At 47.8% G+C, this 13,832-nt stretch overlaps 1 protein-coding gene across 1 annotated transcript in view; it reads left to right on the forward strand.

Moving 5' to 3' along the window:
- MYO1B (myosin IB) overlaps positions 1–13,832 on the forward strand; it is a 207,448-nt gene that overhangs the window by 154,488 nt on the left and 39,128 nt on the right. The window contains 5 exon segments of the mRNA XM_060256929.1: positions 5,076–5,276; positions 5,783–6,009; positions 9,436–9,636; positions 12,519–12,612; positions 13,629–13,778. Of these exon segments, the coding sequence (XP_060112912.1) occupies positions 5,076–5,276; positions 5,783–6,009; positions 9,436–9,636; positions 12,519–12,612; positions 13,629–13,778 (873 nt within the window).

A 13,832-nucleotide genomic window follows, 5' to 3' on the forward strand; every position in this document is an offset into this window, starting at 1 on the left:
TGCTGCACGAGGTGGGGCCAGCCACAAAATGGCACTTATAGCTTACCTTCAAGAGCCCCGTGGCGCAGAGTGGTAAAGCTGCAGTACTGCAGTCTGAGCTCCCTGCTCACGACCTGAGTTTGATACCAGTGGAAGCTGGATTCAGGTAGCCGGCTCCGGTCTCCCTCTAAGGAGAGCCAGTTTGGTATAGTGGTTAAGTGTGCGGACTCTTATCTGGGAGAACCGAGTTTGATTCCCCACTCCTCCACTTGCACCTGCTGGAATGGCCTTGGGTCAGCCAGAGCTCTGGCAGAGGTTGTATCACCACTCAGTATCTTCTTCCCAGGTCATGCAGACAATAGGGAATCAGGCACAGTGTTAATCCTATAATGACTGGAACTTTAGAACATTGCAAAGGACATACAAAACAGATACATATTTCCAACATCCCTTCTCAATGCCTAATGTGCAAGTCATTATACATTCAATAGTCATTACTCATTATTCACTGTAACATTCACATCAACTAGATTCATCATTTCATGTAAACGTTCAAATCTAGCTCAAGGTAATGGCTTTGTAAGTATAACAGCTACCATAGCTTCTATACAACAATGTTTGTTTCCAGTTCCTTCTTTCAATAGATGGTCCAGAAGAGTGGTAAAGCAGCAGTACTGCAGTACTGTGGTCTGAACTCTCTGCTCACGACCTGAGTTCAATTCCGGCAGAAGCTGGATTCGGGTAGCCGACCCAAGGTTGACTCAGCCTTCCCTCCATTCGCGGTTGGTAAAATGAGTACTCAGCTTGCTGGGGGGAAAGTGTAGAGGACTGGGGAAGGCAATGGCAAACCACCCCGTAAAAAGCCTGCCATGAAAACGTTGTGAAAGCAACGCCACCCCAGAGTCGGAAACGACTGGTGCTTGCACAGGGGACTACCTTTACCTTTACCTTACCCTCAGTCACACTGTAAAGATGCTTCCACTGCTGTGGCAACTGCTGGCAAGGCAATGTTTGAAAATCCACACAACCAATCCAACCTCCAATGGCCAATCAGAAACCCTGCTGGGCAAAAGTCTCACCCGGACGCACCCACTTTCTGAAAACATTTGGCAGGTGTCAGGAAAGTTATCAGCAGGCACCATGGCGTCCACAGGCAACGAATTGGGGACCCCTGGTTTATAGAGTCCCATATAGAACATATAGCATTGTATTCTTCCTTCTTGGCAGAAGAGTAGTTATAATGCTATGCAGTGTATGCTCGTTTCCCTGTTTTGGTAAAACATTCTGTAGGGAACAATTTGAGGAAGCTCTGCTGTCGGTCTGTTGCAAAAACCACCAGGCAAGGTGTAAATGTGCTTTTTAATTGTAGGCACTTAAGCAATTCTGTTCTCCAATTAATTTCATTTATTTATTTTAGAGGGCTTATATTCCACCCTTTTCTGCAAGCAGGCTTAGGGCAGAGAGCAACGTGATTTAAACAGCAATTTAAGCAACAACTAATGCTTACAGATTAAAATAATAAGTAACAATATATAGTAATATAGCCCCGTGGCGCAGAGTGGTAAAGCTGCAGTACTGCAGTCCTAAGCGCTGCTCACGACCTGAGTTCAATCACCGGCGGAAGCTGGGTTTTCAGGTAGCCAGCTCCAGGTTGACTCAGCCTTCCATCCTTCCGAGGTTGGTCAAATGAGTCCCCAGCTTGCTGGGGGGAAAGCGTAGATGACTGGGGAAGGCAATGGCAAAGCACCCCATAAAAAGTCTGCTGTGAAAACGTTGTGAGAGCAACGTCACCCCAGAGTCGGAAATGATTGGTGCTTGCACAGGGGACCATTCCTTTTCCTTTCCTAATACTGACCCAGGACAAAAGCTGATAAGTGTTGTGACTGTATGTATCTGTGTATAATTGCAACACTTTTCAGACACACTTTGGTGAGTCTTGATATCTATACTTCAGCCGTTGCCATCCTAAACATATTATACTCTTCTTTGAATGGATTTAGAAGGGTGTTTTCAGCTGCAAAGAGCCTCGTGGCACAGAGTGTTAAAGCTGCAGTACTGCAGTCCAAAGCTCTGCTCATGACCTGAGTTTGATCCTGGAAGAAGCTGGGTTTTCAGGTAGCCGGCTCGAGGTTGACTCAGCCTTCCATCCTTCCGAGGTGGGTCAAATGAGTACCCAGCTTGCTGGGGGGAAAGCGTAGATAACCTGGGAAGGCAATGGCAAACCACCCCGTCAAAAGTCTGCCGTGAAAATGTTGTGAAAGCAACGTCACCCCAGAGTCGGAAACGACCGGTGCTTGCACAGGGGACTACCTTTTACCTTTTTAAAAACATTAAAACAATAATATATAGTTCCAGTTGGGTACACTCAACATATCAATACAGTTGTAGGCCCAAAAATACAGCAGTAAGACAGTAGTAATAAAAATGTCACAGCAAGGGAGACCAAAATAAGTTGAATATGGACGCCCGCTGCCTCGACCAATGGCTCGGCGGAATAGCTCCATCTTACAGGCCCTACAAAATGGTAGTAGGTCAGATAGGGCCCAGATTGCTTTGGGGAGCTGATTTTACCAGGCCTGGAATGCAAGCCAGGGGAGTTGATGGATAGCCCAGGTATGCTTCCGCTAAAGTGTGTACTTGTACTTGAAGACGGCAGTACTTCTTGACTCTATAGACTTTTCTTCCGTGACCCATGAATTCCTTGACAGCTTTGACAACTGGAGCGATGCCTTCAGTCGGCCGCAGACACACATGCTTAACTTTACCTGTCAGGTAGTTGCCTCAACTGGGATCAAAAGCTGAGATTTATGTTGGCAGTTCACATCCTGTTGCCCTCTGTCATTCCAAGCAGTGGTAGGAGAACAAGAACAGTGGCTTTGCAGGTACCGTTGCATCACTTCCAGGGAAAACCTAGACGTGACAGAGGGCAACTCTAGGAATCTCTGGGTTTTAACCATAGTTTGTAACGATTCCTAGAACTACCTTCTGTCACTTCTAGGTTTTTTTTTTTTCTGGAAGTGACGAAATAGCACACTTGATGTCACTCCCTTCCCATGTCTCTGCTCCCAACCCCACCGCCGGTTACAATCATAGACAGTACAAAATCAATCAATACATCTAGAAGCTTAGACACAGCTGTTAACCACAATTTTATCAATTCCCTATGTCAGTTTCCAATAGACACTTATTTCTTTAGCCTTCTATACAACCTTTGACAATATTTTAACAGCACAATTCTTCCAGGCACAGAAACCTCTCCAGAAGCCTATGCCTGGATGAATTGTGCTGTTAAAAATGTTGTCATATGCTGCCCGCTCTTGAGAGCGAATTGGATTGCATTCTGCCTCTTTGAGAAAGCACGGTTGGGAAACAGCTTCCCATGCGGGCATACCTGTGTCTGTAACGAAGGATAAAGAAGATGTAAATGTCTGTCGGAAACTGACACAGGAAACTGACAAAATTGGGGTTAATACTTGTGTCTATGATTCTAGATGTATTGACTGATTTTGCACTTTCTATAGTAAATTTGGCGTCGTGCCTTTAAAATACGGGGAACGTATGTGAACGGGAGTAGTAAATCTCTCCACGGTTATATTGGCTTTCTTTCCATATCTGCTGATGCATGCCGTAAGAGCTCTTCTCTTAATTGCTGACTTGGAAAGCGCCATTTCCCAAACTGCACACTCCATTCGGCTTTTGACGCCCCCCCCCCTTCCCCATTCCTAGTCATTTCGTTATTTCTGCGCAGGATAAAGCTGACGTTAGACGACGTTTCTTAGCGAACCACCACTCCAGCTTCAAGAGTTCCGAGCCGAGCAGGCAAGCAGCAATAAAGTTAGCTGGGTTTTGTAAATGTGTTGAGTGTATGACTGTAGCCGAGGGGTGGCCAGCGGTAGCTCTCCGGATGTTTTTTGCCTACAACTCCCATCAGCCCCAGCCAGCATGGCCGATGGCTGGGGCTGATGGAGAGTTGTAGGCAAAAAAACATCTGGAGGGCTACTGATCTAGCCGAATGGCTAGATCAGTGCCAGCTGCAGTGTCCTTTTTCTCAACTTGGCTTAGCCCAGAATTTCTGGCCCTTTGCTTCCTCTCGTGCTTCTCTTTCCCTGCGCTCCTTGGACTTAAGAAAAATAACAACCAGAACAAAATTTGAGCCCAGTGGCACATTTAAAGCCAACAATATTTTATTTGAGGTATGAAGCTTTCGTGTGTATGCAAACTTCTTCAGATATCTGTGGGCGGGGCGCATTTTTTTTTGTAAATGTCAGGGGTGTGGCGTAATATGCAAATGAGTTCCTGCTGCACTTTTTCTACCAAAAAAGACTCGATGATGATGATTCAGGGCTTTTGTCGCAGGAACTCATTTGCATATTAAGCCACACCCCGATGGTATAGCCCAGGGGTGGCCAATGGTAGCTCTCCAGATTTTTTTTTTGCCTACAACTCCCATCAGCCCCTGCCAGCACGGTCAACGGCTGGGGCTGATGGGAGTTGTAGGCAAAAAACATCTGGAGAGCTACCTTTGGCCTACCCCTGGTATAGCCAGTCCTCCAAGAGCTTACAGGGCTCTTCGTACAGGGCCTACTATAAGCTCCAGGAGGATTGGCTGCCTCAGGGGTGTGTGGCCCAAAGGTGGAATTCTAGTAGGAGCTCCTCTGCTTATTGGGCCACACACCCCTGATGTAGCCAATCTTCCAAGAGCTTACAGGGCTCTTAGTACAGGGCCTACTATAAGCTCCAGGAGGATTGGCTGCCTCAGGGGTGTGTGGCCCAAAGGTGGAATTCTAGTAGGAGCTCCTCTGCTTATTAGGCCACACACCCCTGATGTAGCCAATCCTCCAAGAGCTTACAGGGCTCTTAGTACAGGGCCTACTGTAAACTCTCGGAGGATTGGCTACGTTGAAGTGTATAGCCTAATATGCAAAGGAGTTCTTGCTACAAAAAAAGCCCTTACGATGATATGTGTTTCTCGTTCTAAGATTGGAATTTTGGTTTGCTGCTGTCTCTCATGGCTTCTCATGGTTGTGCTGGGAATGTTCCTTGTTGCGTACGGTGCTTGAACTCCACCCGCATTTGACCTTATCATTAAATGGCAGAATCAGAACGGGATTCTGGCGATGCTGGATGAAGAATGCCTACGGCCCGGAGTTGTGACCGACGACACCTTCTTGGAAAAGCTGAACCAGGTCTGTGCCACTCACCAGCACTTTGAAAGCCGGATGAGCAAGTGCTCGCGCTTCTTGAACGACACCTCCCTGCCCCACAGTTGCTTCAGAATTCAGCACTATGCTGGCAAGGTAAGCGCACATACCTCTGTGATGATTTTGCCTGTACTGAATGCACAATTTGAACAGTCCAGCTTTGGACACTTGAAGAAGAAGACTGTAGATTTATATCCCACCCTTCTCTTTGAATTAGAGTCTCAGAGCGGCTCACAATCTCCTTGACCTTCTCCCACAACAGATACCCTGTGGCGTGGGTGGGGCTGAGAGAGCTCTCCCAGAAGCTGCCTTTTCAAGGGCCACTCCTACGAGAGCTATGGCTGACCCAAGGCCATTCCAGCAGCTGCAAATGTAGGAGGGGGAATAAAACCCAGTTCTCCAAGATAAAGGATGGGCCATTAGCCAGATCCAACATGGCTTCTCTTATGTTCTTATGAACCTGTGAATAGGCAGAGCTGTTTACTGGTGGACATGCATGAAGAATATTTTGGGGGTGTGATGGGTTTGTTATCAGTTGATTCTCTGCTCTGACTCACAAAATTTGCTTTCGCTTATTGAGATTCCTGGCCTTCTCCTTTTAGGTGATGTATCAAGTGGAAGGATTTGTCGACAAGAACAATGACCTCTTGTACCGCGATCTGTCACAAGCCATGTGGAAAGCCAGCCACCCCCTCATTAAATCGCTGTTCCCAGAAGGAAACCCTGCCAAGATTAACTTAAAGAGGCCTCCGACGGCTGGTTCCCAGTTCAAGTCTTCCGTAGCGACCCTGATGAAGAACTTACAAACCAAAAATCCCAACTATATCAGGTAACTTCTAAGAATGAAGCCAAGCCTTAGAATAGGGTTCCGCAACTTTTTTGAGCCTGCAGGCACCTGTGAAATCCTGATAACAGTGTCGTGGGTGCAGCCACAAAATGGCTGCTGCAAGAGGCGAAGCCATCCACAAAATGGCTGCTGCAGGAGGCGGAACCAGCCACAAAATGGCTGCTGGAAGTGGAGCCAGACGCAAAATGGCTGCTGCAGCTTGCCTTCAATTACACAATGAAGATCCTTGTACTTTGGTGGAAGCTGCTGCCAAAGCAACATATTTGCAGATCTGCAGAGCCAATCAAATCTCCATTCCTCGATCAGAAGCCTTACTGGACGAAAGCCCCATCTGACTCCACCAGATTTGTAAAAAATATTTGGTAGGCACCAGAAAAGGTGATGGTGAATGTCACACAGCAGGGCCTTCTACTGGCTGCCTGGGAAGGGTCTGTATGGCACCCAGCCACTCTTGTCTTCCTTATTAAGAAATACCTCTTAACTGTGACCAAGGAGACGTGAGAACCCAGGCAGTAGAACAACAAAAAGAAGTTTATTATTAGTGCTCTAAAACAACAAGTGGGCGACAAAGATTTAGTGCTAAAGTGAATATGAAACAGTAAAGGTTGGTGCAAATAAACAAAAGCCCTGATGCGTTTGGCTATACAGTCCCTACACTAATACCAGAACTCACCACATTCCTTGGGTGAGGGATCTTTTCCTGCTGCCTGTTCCAGAGAGCCCTCCTTCTCTGCCTGCAGCCTTTACAGGAAAGAACACACACTGTCTGGGCTTGGCCCTTTTTATGCTTTGCTCCCAGGCCCCATCCCTCTCTGAGTTAGTTTCCCTCCAAAACCTTGCCACCCAATCAGAGGAACTGAGGGGATCCTGGGAAATATAGGCTTTCCCTGTAGCTCCTAAGCAGGCTTCTCTGGGGCCTACAGGCCTCACTAGGCCCAGGTTCATGACAGTGAACGTCATGGCAGCCCCAGTCCCCATGTTGGGAGACCCCTCATTTGTGCATTAATGCTTGGCCCCTGAGTAGGGTTGTCAAGTCCCCTGTGGTCTATGGAAGGGGACTTTTTCTGTGCGTGCAATGATGTCACCCAGAAGTGACGTCATCGTGATGCCGCACACTGGCTGCTCTAGGTGTTTCCGGGAAAACTCTATGGTTTTCCCAGATGCTCTAGCACTTTGTACCATAGAGTTTCCCCTCCCAAATTGCTAGAGCAGCCGGGAAAACCATAGAGTTTTCCCGGAAACGCCTAGAGTGCTGGTGCGTGGCATTGCTGGTGATGTCATTGCGCCAGTGGCGTTGAGGGAGATTCCTCCAGGGCAGGAGAACCCCCGCCCGGCCCAGGGTGCTTGGCAGCCCCACCCCTGAACATTGTACTGCAAGAAAAATCTGTGTCTTGTTATTCACACCAGCTGAAGTTCAGTAGGCTGGATGGAAGCTTTTAGGCTATGCAGAACTCTCCTTCAGGAGTTGGGGCTCTGTGCATTCTAGATGCTTTCCGTCATGGGAATGGAATCTGCTGTTTGTTTTGATCTTCACTCTAGAGTTAATAACATTTTTCTTCGGTCCAGTGATCACGAAACCCTGAATGTTTTGCGGATGTCTCCAGACCAGCTTCTTAGCTGTGGGCTGTTTGAGAGCCCGTGGTCACAACACTGTTGTATTGCACGCTCACCCACAATTAGTTGATAGCTAATAATGTAATGGCAGTTGGTCAATTTAAGCACATTTGCTGACTCAGGCCAGTTCTGACAATGTCAGAAGCTTAGAATGCATTTGTATTCCACAAACAATCTCGGCAGGTCGCCTGTGGTTTGGAGGCTTGGTTCCATTTGAAATTAGCACGTGCAAATTGAAACACACTCAGGAAGAGCAAATCTGAGAATCTAGCAGTTATGATTTCAGTGGGTAGGCGGGAGTTGTTCTGAAACAGCATCTGGTTCAACAGCATAGACCGTCAAGAAGGGATTGGATGAACATATGGAGCAGAGGTCCATCAATGCCTATTAGCCACAAGGTCTAGATAGAAATTTCTCTCTCGGGCAGTGACACTCTGTATTCCTTGTGCTCGAGGGGGGCAACAGTGGGAGGGCTTCTGGAGTTCTGGCCCCACTGGTGGACCTTCTGATGGCACCTGGTGTTTTTTTGAGCACCGTGTGACAGAGTGTTGGACTGGATGAGCCATTGGCCTGACCCAACATGGCTTCTCTTACGTTCTTATGTCTGGGACAGTGATGTTCTGTAGTCTGGGTGCTTGCGGAGGGGCAACAGTGGGAGGGCTTCTAGTGTCCTGGCCCCACTGGTGGACCTTCTGATGGCACCTGGTGTATTTTGACCACCGTGTGACACAGAGTGTTGGACTGGATGAGCCATTGGCCTGACCCAACATGGCTTCTCTTACGTTTTTATGTCTGGAGCAGTGATGTTCTGTATTCTTGGTGCTTGGGAGGGGCAGCAGTGGGAGGGCTTCTAGTGTCCTGGCCCCTCTGATGGACCTCCTGGTAGCAACTGGTGTTTTTTGGCCACTGTGTGACACAGAGTGTTGGACTGGATGAGCCATTGGCCTGACCCAACATGGCTTCTCTTACGTTCTTATGTCTGGAACAGTGATGTTCTGTATTCTTGGTGCTTGGGAGGGGCAGCAGTGGGAGGGCTTCTAGTGTCCTGGCCCCTCTGATGGACCTCCTGGTGGCACCTGGTGTTTTTTGGCCACTGTGTGACCCAGAGGGTTGGACTGGATGGACCATTGGCCTGATCCAACATGGCTTCTCTTATGCTTATGACTTGGTAGCATTATACCCTGCAGTGGTCCCTCCCCCCCAGGCTCTCCCCCCCCCCCAAAAAATCCAGTTTTTCACAACCCAGAGTTGGCAACCCTACCTCCTGAGGTTCAATCTGCTCCCACTATATCAAGCCCAGTACAGGCCTCATAGATTTCGCCTCCTTTACTGTGTCCTTTTCTTTGATCCTCTAGTATTTGTAATCTTTCATCTGTTTGCCCAGTTTAACATGCCCATAACCTGAATTAGTAGTATATTAAACTATAAAAGGAAGTGTTCAGTGAGCCCCATGCCACGGAATGGTAAAGCTGCAGTGCTGCAGTCTGATCTCTCTGCTCACGACCTGAGTTCGATCCCGGTAGAAGCTGGGTTCAGGTAGTCGCTTCGAGGTTGACTCAGCCTTCCATCCTTCCGCAGTCGGTCGAATGAGTCCCCAGCTTGCTGGGGGGAAAGCGTAGACGACTGGGGTGCAACGTCACCCCAGAGTTGGAAACGACTGGTGCTTGCACAAGGGGCTACCTTTACCTTTTTTAAAAGGAAGCGTATGTATTTGGGGGAGGGGGCAGTTTGAGGTTATGCGCCACAAGTTTTTAGTGCAGTATTTTAAAAGAGTGGCTATTTTTTTACTTGCAGGTGCATCAAACCTAATGACAAAAAAGCGGCATTCGTCTTCACGGAGGCCCTGGTGTGCCATCAGGTTCGCTATTTAGGGCTGCTGGAAAACGTCCGTGTCAGGAGGGCAGGATATGCATTCAGGCAGCCATATGAGCCTTGCTTGGAAAGGTATAAAATGCTTTGTAAGCAAACATGGCCGCACTGGAGAGGCCCTGCCAGGTAAGCTTTCTTACAGATATTGACCCCCTAAAGCAGGGCTAGGGAGCCCCATAGCACAGAGTGGTCAGCTGCGGTACTGCTGTCCAAGCTCTCTGCTCACGACCGGAGTTCGATCCCGGCAGAAGCTGGGTTCAGGTAGCCGGCTTGAGGTTGACTCAGCCTTCCATCCTTCCGAAGTTGGTAAAACTGAGTACCCAGCTTGCTGAGTGTAAAGCGTAGATGACTGGGGCAGGCATTCAGAATCCTGAAACAGAGGATCTTGGATATTAAGAAACAGTTCATTTGTTACCAAAGATTTCAGGTTTTCACGGCTGGTAACATCATTAGGGTTTGTAGAATCTTTCGGGATCAAGTGCCGTGTTCTACTGGAGAAAGTTTTCCTTCCAGACGTTTTGTTCTCAGCTGCGGAGAACATCCTCAGTGGCGTTGCAGCCGGAGCAGGCGCTCAGACCTTCTTGGCTGCTGTGCATTGAGTGGGGCCAGGGCTGCTGGAGAGCTGCTATTTCTAGGCTGGAGGGGGTGTGATGAAAGGGCAATTGGTTTGTGGATGTGCCCATTGTTTGGTGGGGCTTCCTGGAAGGGTAGTGATAAGGAAACTGGCTGTTGAATGTGACAATGTTCTTCTGGACATAAAACTTGTTCCCCTTTAGCATTTGGTACCTTCCCAGATCATGGGCTGCCTGCTGCCTACCTTTCCCAGATTACTTCACCCCAGTTATGCCGCTCTCTTATGTTAGCAAGACTCAGTGTTTTACCCTCAGCAGTATTGTCTGGGAGGTTTGCCAACAGCCCTTATCAGGATAGAGTCTGCCCATGTAATGGAAGGCACCTTGAAACGGTCGCCCATGTCTTACTTTATTGTGATTTTTATGGGGAAGTGCGGGACTGCATAATCAAACCTATTCTGTCTAATTTTTATGGATTAACTGAAGCGAAGTTAGGTTTTTTTTCTACTATCTGACCAATGTTCCCATATCACAAGCCTGGTTACCATAACAATCAGAGAGCAAAAGACTAGCTCCCCTTCTTGATGTTTGACTGGTTTTTATAGCTGAAACTCCATGTAAATTTGCTATGCTGTACTTTTTATTTCTACGCCAATAAAAGGATTTGGATTTAGACTGGGGAAGGCAAACCACTCCGTAAAAAGTTTGCCAAGAAAACGTCGTGGTGTGACATCACCCCATGGGTCGGTAACGACTTGGTGCTTGAACAGAGGACTTACCTGCCTTTAAAGCAGGGATCCCCAACCTTTACAATATTGCAGGTTACATTTGGAATTCGGTCACTGTGTGGTAGATGCAGCTACAAAATGGCTGCTGCAGGAGGTGGAGCCAACCACAAAATGGCTGCCACAACATACCGTCAGTCGTCCGGTGAAGATCCTTGTGCTGTGGTGGCAGCTGCTGCCAAAGCAATGTTCTAAAAAAATCTGCACAGTCAAATCTCAAAAGAACATCAGAAGAGCTCTGCTGGATCAGGCCAGAGAGGGTCCATCTCGTTCAGCATCCTGTCACACACAGTGGCCGATCAGATGCTCTGGACAGCCAAAAATGGGGCATTGCGAACTTCCTACTGAGCTGATCCAGCAGGGTTCTTCTTCTGTCCTTAGGAAGGCCTCGGCCTCTATGCCCTGTTGTTGGCCCCTGTGTGAGACAAAATACTAGACTAGATGGACCATTGGTTTGATCCAGCAGGGCCCTTCTTTTGTCCTTAGGAAGGCCTCGGCCTCTATGCCCTGTTGTTGGCCCTCCAGAGGAACTGGTTGGCCCCTGTGTGAGACAAAATACTGGACTAGATGGATCATTGGTTTGATCCAGCAGGGCCCTTCTGATGTCCTTAGGAAGGCCTCGGCCTCTATGCCCTGTTGTTGGCCCTCCAGAGGAAATGGCTGGCCCCTGTGTGAGACAAAATACTGGACTAGATGGACCACTGGTTTGATCCAGCAGAGCTCTTCTGATATTCTTAGGAAGGACTTTATGCCTTGTTTGTGGGCCCTCCAGAAGACCTGGTTGGCTACTCTATGAGACAGGATGCTGGCCTAAATGGGCCACTGGTCTGATCCAGCAGCGCTTGTACTCTTCAGAACAACCCGTATTAATTTGCATGTGACTATAGCATAATCCCATTCAGAAAGGAAGATGCATACCTGGTGCAAAATAGTCACGTGGACTGATCCTGACACCGTTATTCGATGTGCATTTTTCCTTGCGATCCAGAATTAAGTAAAAAGACATAAAGGATTAGGTGCTTAGCTGTGATTGGCAGGGGTGGAATTCTAGCAGGAGCTCCTTTGCATATTAGGCCACACCTCCTGCTCTAGCCAATCCTCCAAGAACTTACAAGGCTCTTTTTTGTAAGCTCTTGGAGGGTTGGCTACATCAGGGGGTGTGGCCTAATATGCAAAGGAGCTCCTGCTAGAATTCCACCCCTGGTGATTGGGTTGGCTCTTTCTGTATCATTTCTGTAGGCTTCCAATTGTGGGAAGAAGCATTTTCAGGACCTTGGCTAACCTTCACAGTTCTTAAATAGCAACTTTTTGCCTTGTTTTGCCTAAACGTGCTGTGAAATATTTAAAGCTAGACGAGCGTACCTTCATTGCTCTGACAATTTCACAAGCTGGTTTCAAAACAATAGCTCACCTTGTACCAGAGCAGAACTTATCTGTATTGCCCAAATCTATTTTCACAGTTGTGGAGCACAAGGTTTTTGTAAACAAAATGATAAAGAAGTTGTTAGCTGTTTTTATGTTCTGCGCTTCCCCCACCAATTCCCCCCCATTTTATAGTCTGCTGATGCCAAAGGTAGCAAATTTTTAAGCGTCGTGGCAGCTACAACAATTTGTAGACATAGGTGTTTTTTTGTTTTTTTTTAAATGACAGAGCTGGAGTGGAGGTACTATTTAATGACCTAGAGATCCCCGAAGAAGAGTATTCCTTTGGTAGATCAAAAATATTCATCCGGAATCCAAGAACGGTACGTATACAAACCCTTTCTCAGAAGTTTGAGAGAGGATTTGGCTGCCTTTTTCAGATTGCTCAGTGACGAAGGGTTAATGGTTTTACAGGGGTGTCAAACTCATTTGTTATGAGGGCCGGATCTGACATAAGTGAGACTTGTTGGGCCAGGCCATGTGCGTACCTATTTAAGATGAGGTAGCAGAGATATAAACTTTATAAAGGACACAGACAAACACAATTATATATATTTAAAAAAAACTTAAAACATTAGCACTCATTGGTCTTAAAGGTGCTTTCTTTATATTTCTCCCATGGGATCCAGGGAACTGAGCAAAGGAAGCTCTGGCTCTTTCTCTCCCTCCCCAGGAGACGGGGTGGGTGGGAACCTCAGCCAATAGAAGGAAGAGAGGCTTGACTCAGTAGCTCAGCAGTGCAATTGAGAGAGCCTGGGGAAACAAGCTCTGCCTCCCCCCCCCCTTCCTCCCCAAGGGAGGAGCCTCGGCCAATGAAGAAAATACAGGCTTTGCTCTGTAGCTGCTGTGCGATTGAGCAAGCCTTGCAAAGCAAGTTGTGATGCAGAAGGATGCAAGAGAGAGGGAAAAGGGAGCAGATGATAGCCAGTTGCTCGGGGGTCTAATAGGAGCCCTCCGGGGGCCTGATTTGGCCCCTGGAATGCATGTTTGACAACCCTGGGTTAGAAGGTTTGGGTGGTGATGGGGAAACAAATACCTGTACAGGGGTGGAATTCTAGCAGGAACTCTTTTGCCTGTTAGGCCACACCCAACTGATGTAGCCAATCCTTCAGGAGCTTACAAGGCTCTTTTTTGTAAGCTCTTGGAGGTCTGGCTACATCATGGGTGTGTGGCCTAATAGACAAAGGAGCTCCTGCTAGAATTCCATGCCTGGTTAGTACTGACCTGGATGAACAATGGCCTAATTCTGTATAACGCGGTTTCGTTGTGTTCATGCGAGTTCAAACTCTTTTCCTTCTGCTTCTCTTCCTCTCCTTCTAAACCTGCCCAACCTGCATAGCTCTTCAAATTGGAAGACCTGCGGAAACAGCGCCTGGAGGATCTGGCAACGTTGATCCAGAAGATCTACAGGGGCTGGAAGTGCCGCACGCAGTTCCTTCTAATGAAGAAAAGTCAGGTTGTCATCGCTGCCTGGTACAGGAGATACGCGGTAAGACAGGGGTTCATTTACACAGGTTTTCATCCTCTCTTGCCTTGAGGGCTC

The sequence above is a fragment of the Heteronotia binoei genome, chromosome 16 (assembly GCF_032191835.1).
Source record: "Heteronotia binoei isolate CCM8104 ecotype False Entrance Well chromosome 16, APGP_CSIRO_Hbin_v1, whole genome shotgun sequence".
NCBI classification, from domain to species: Eukaryota; Metazoa; Chordata; class Lepidosauria; order Squamata; family Gekkonidae; genus Heteronotia; species Heteronotia binoei.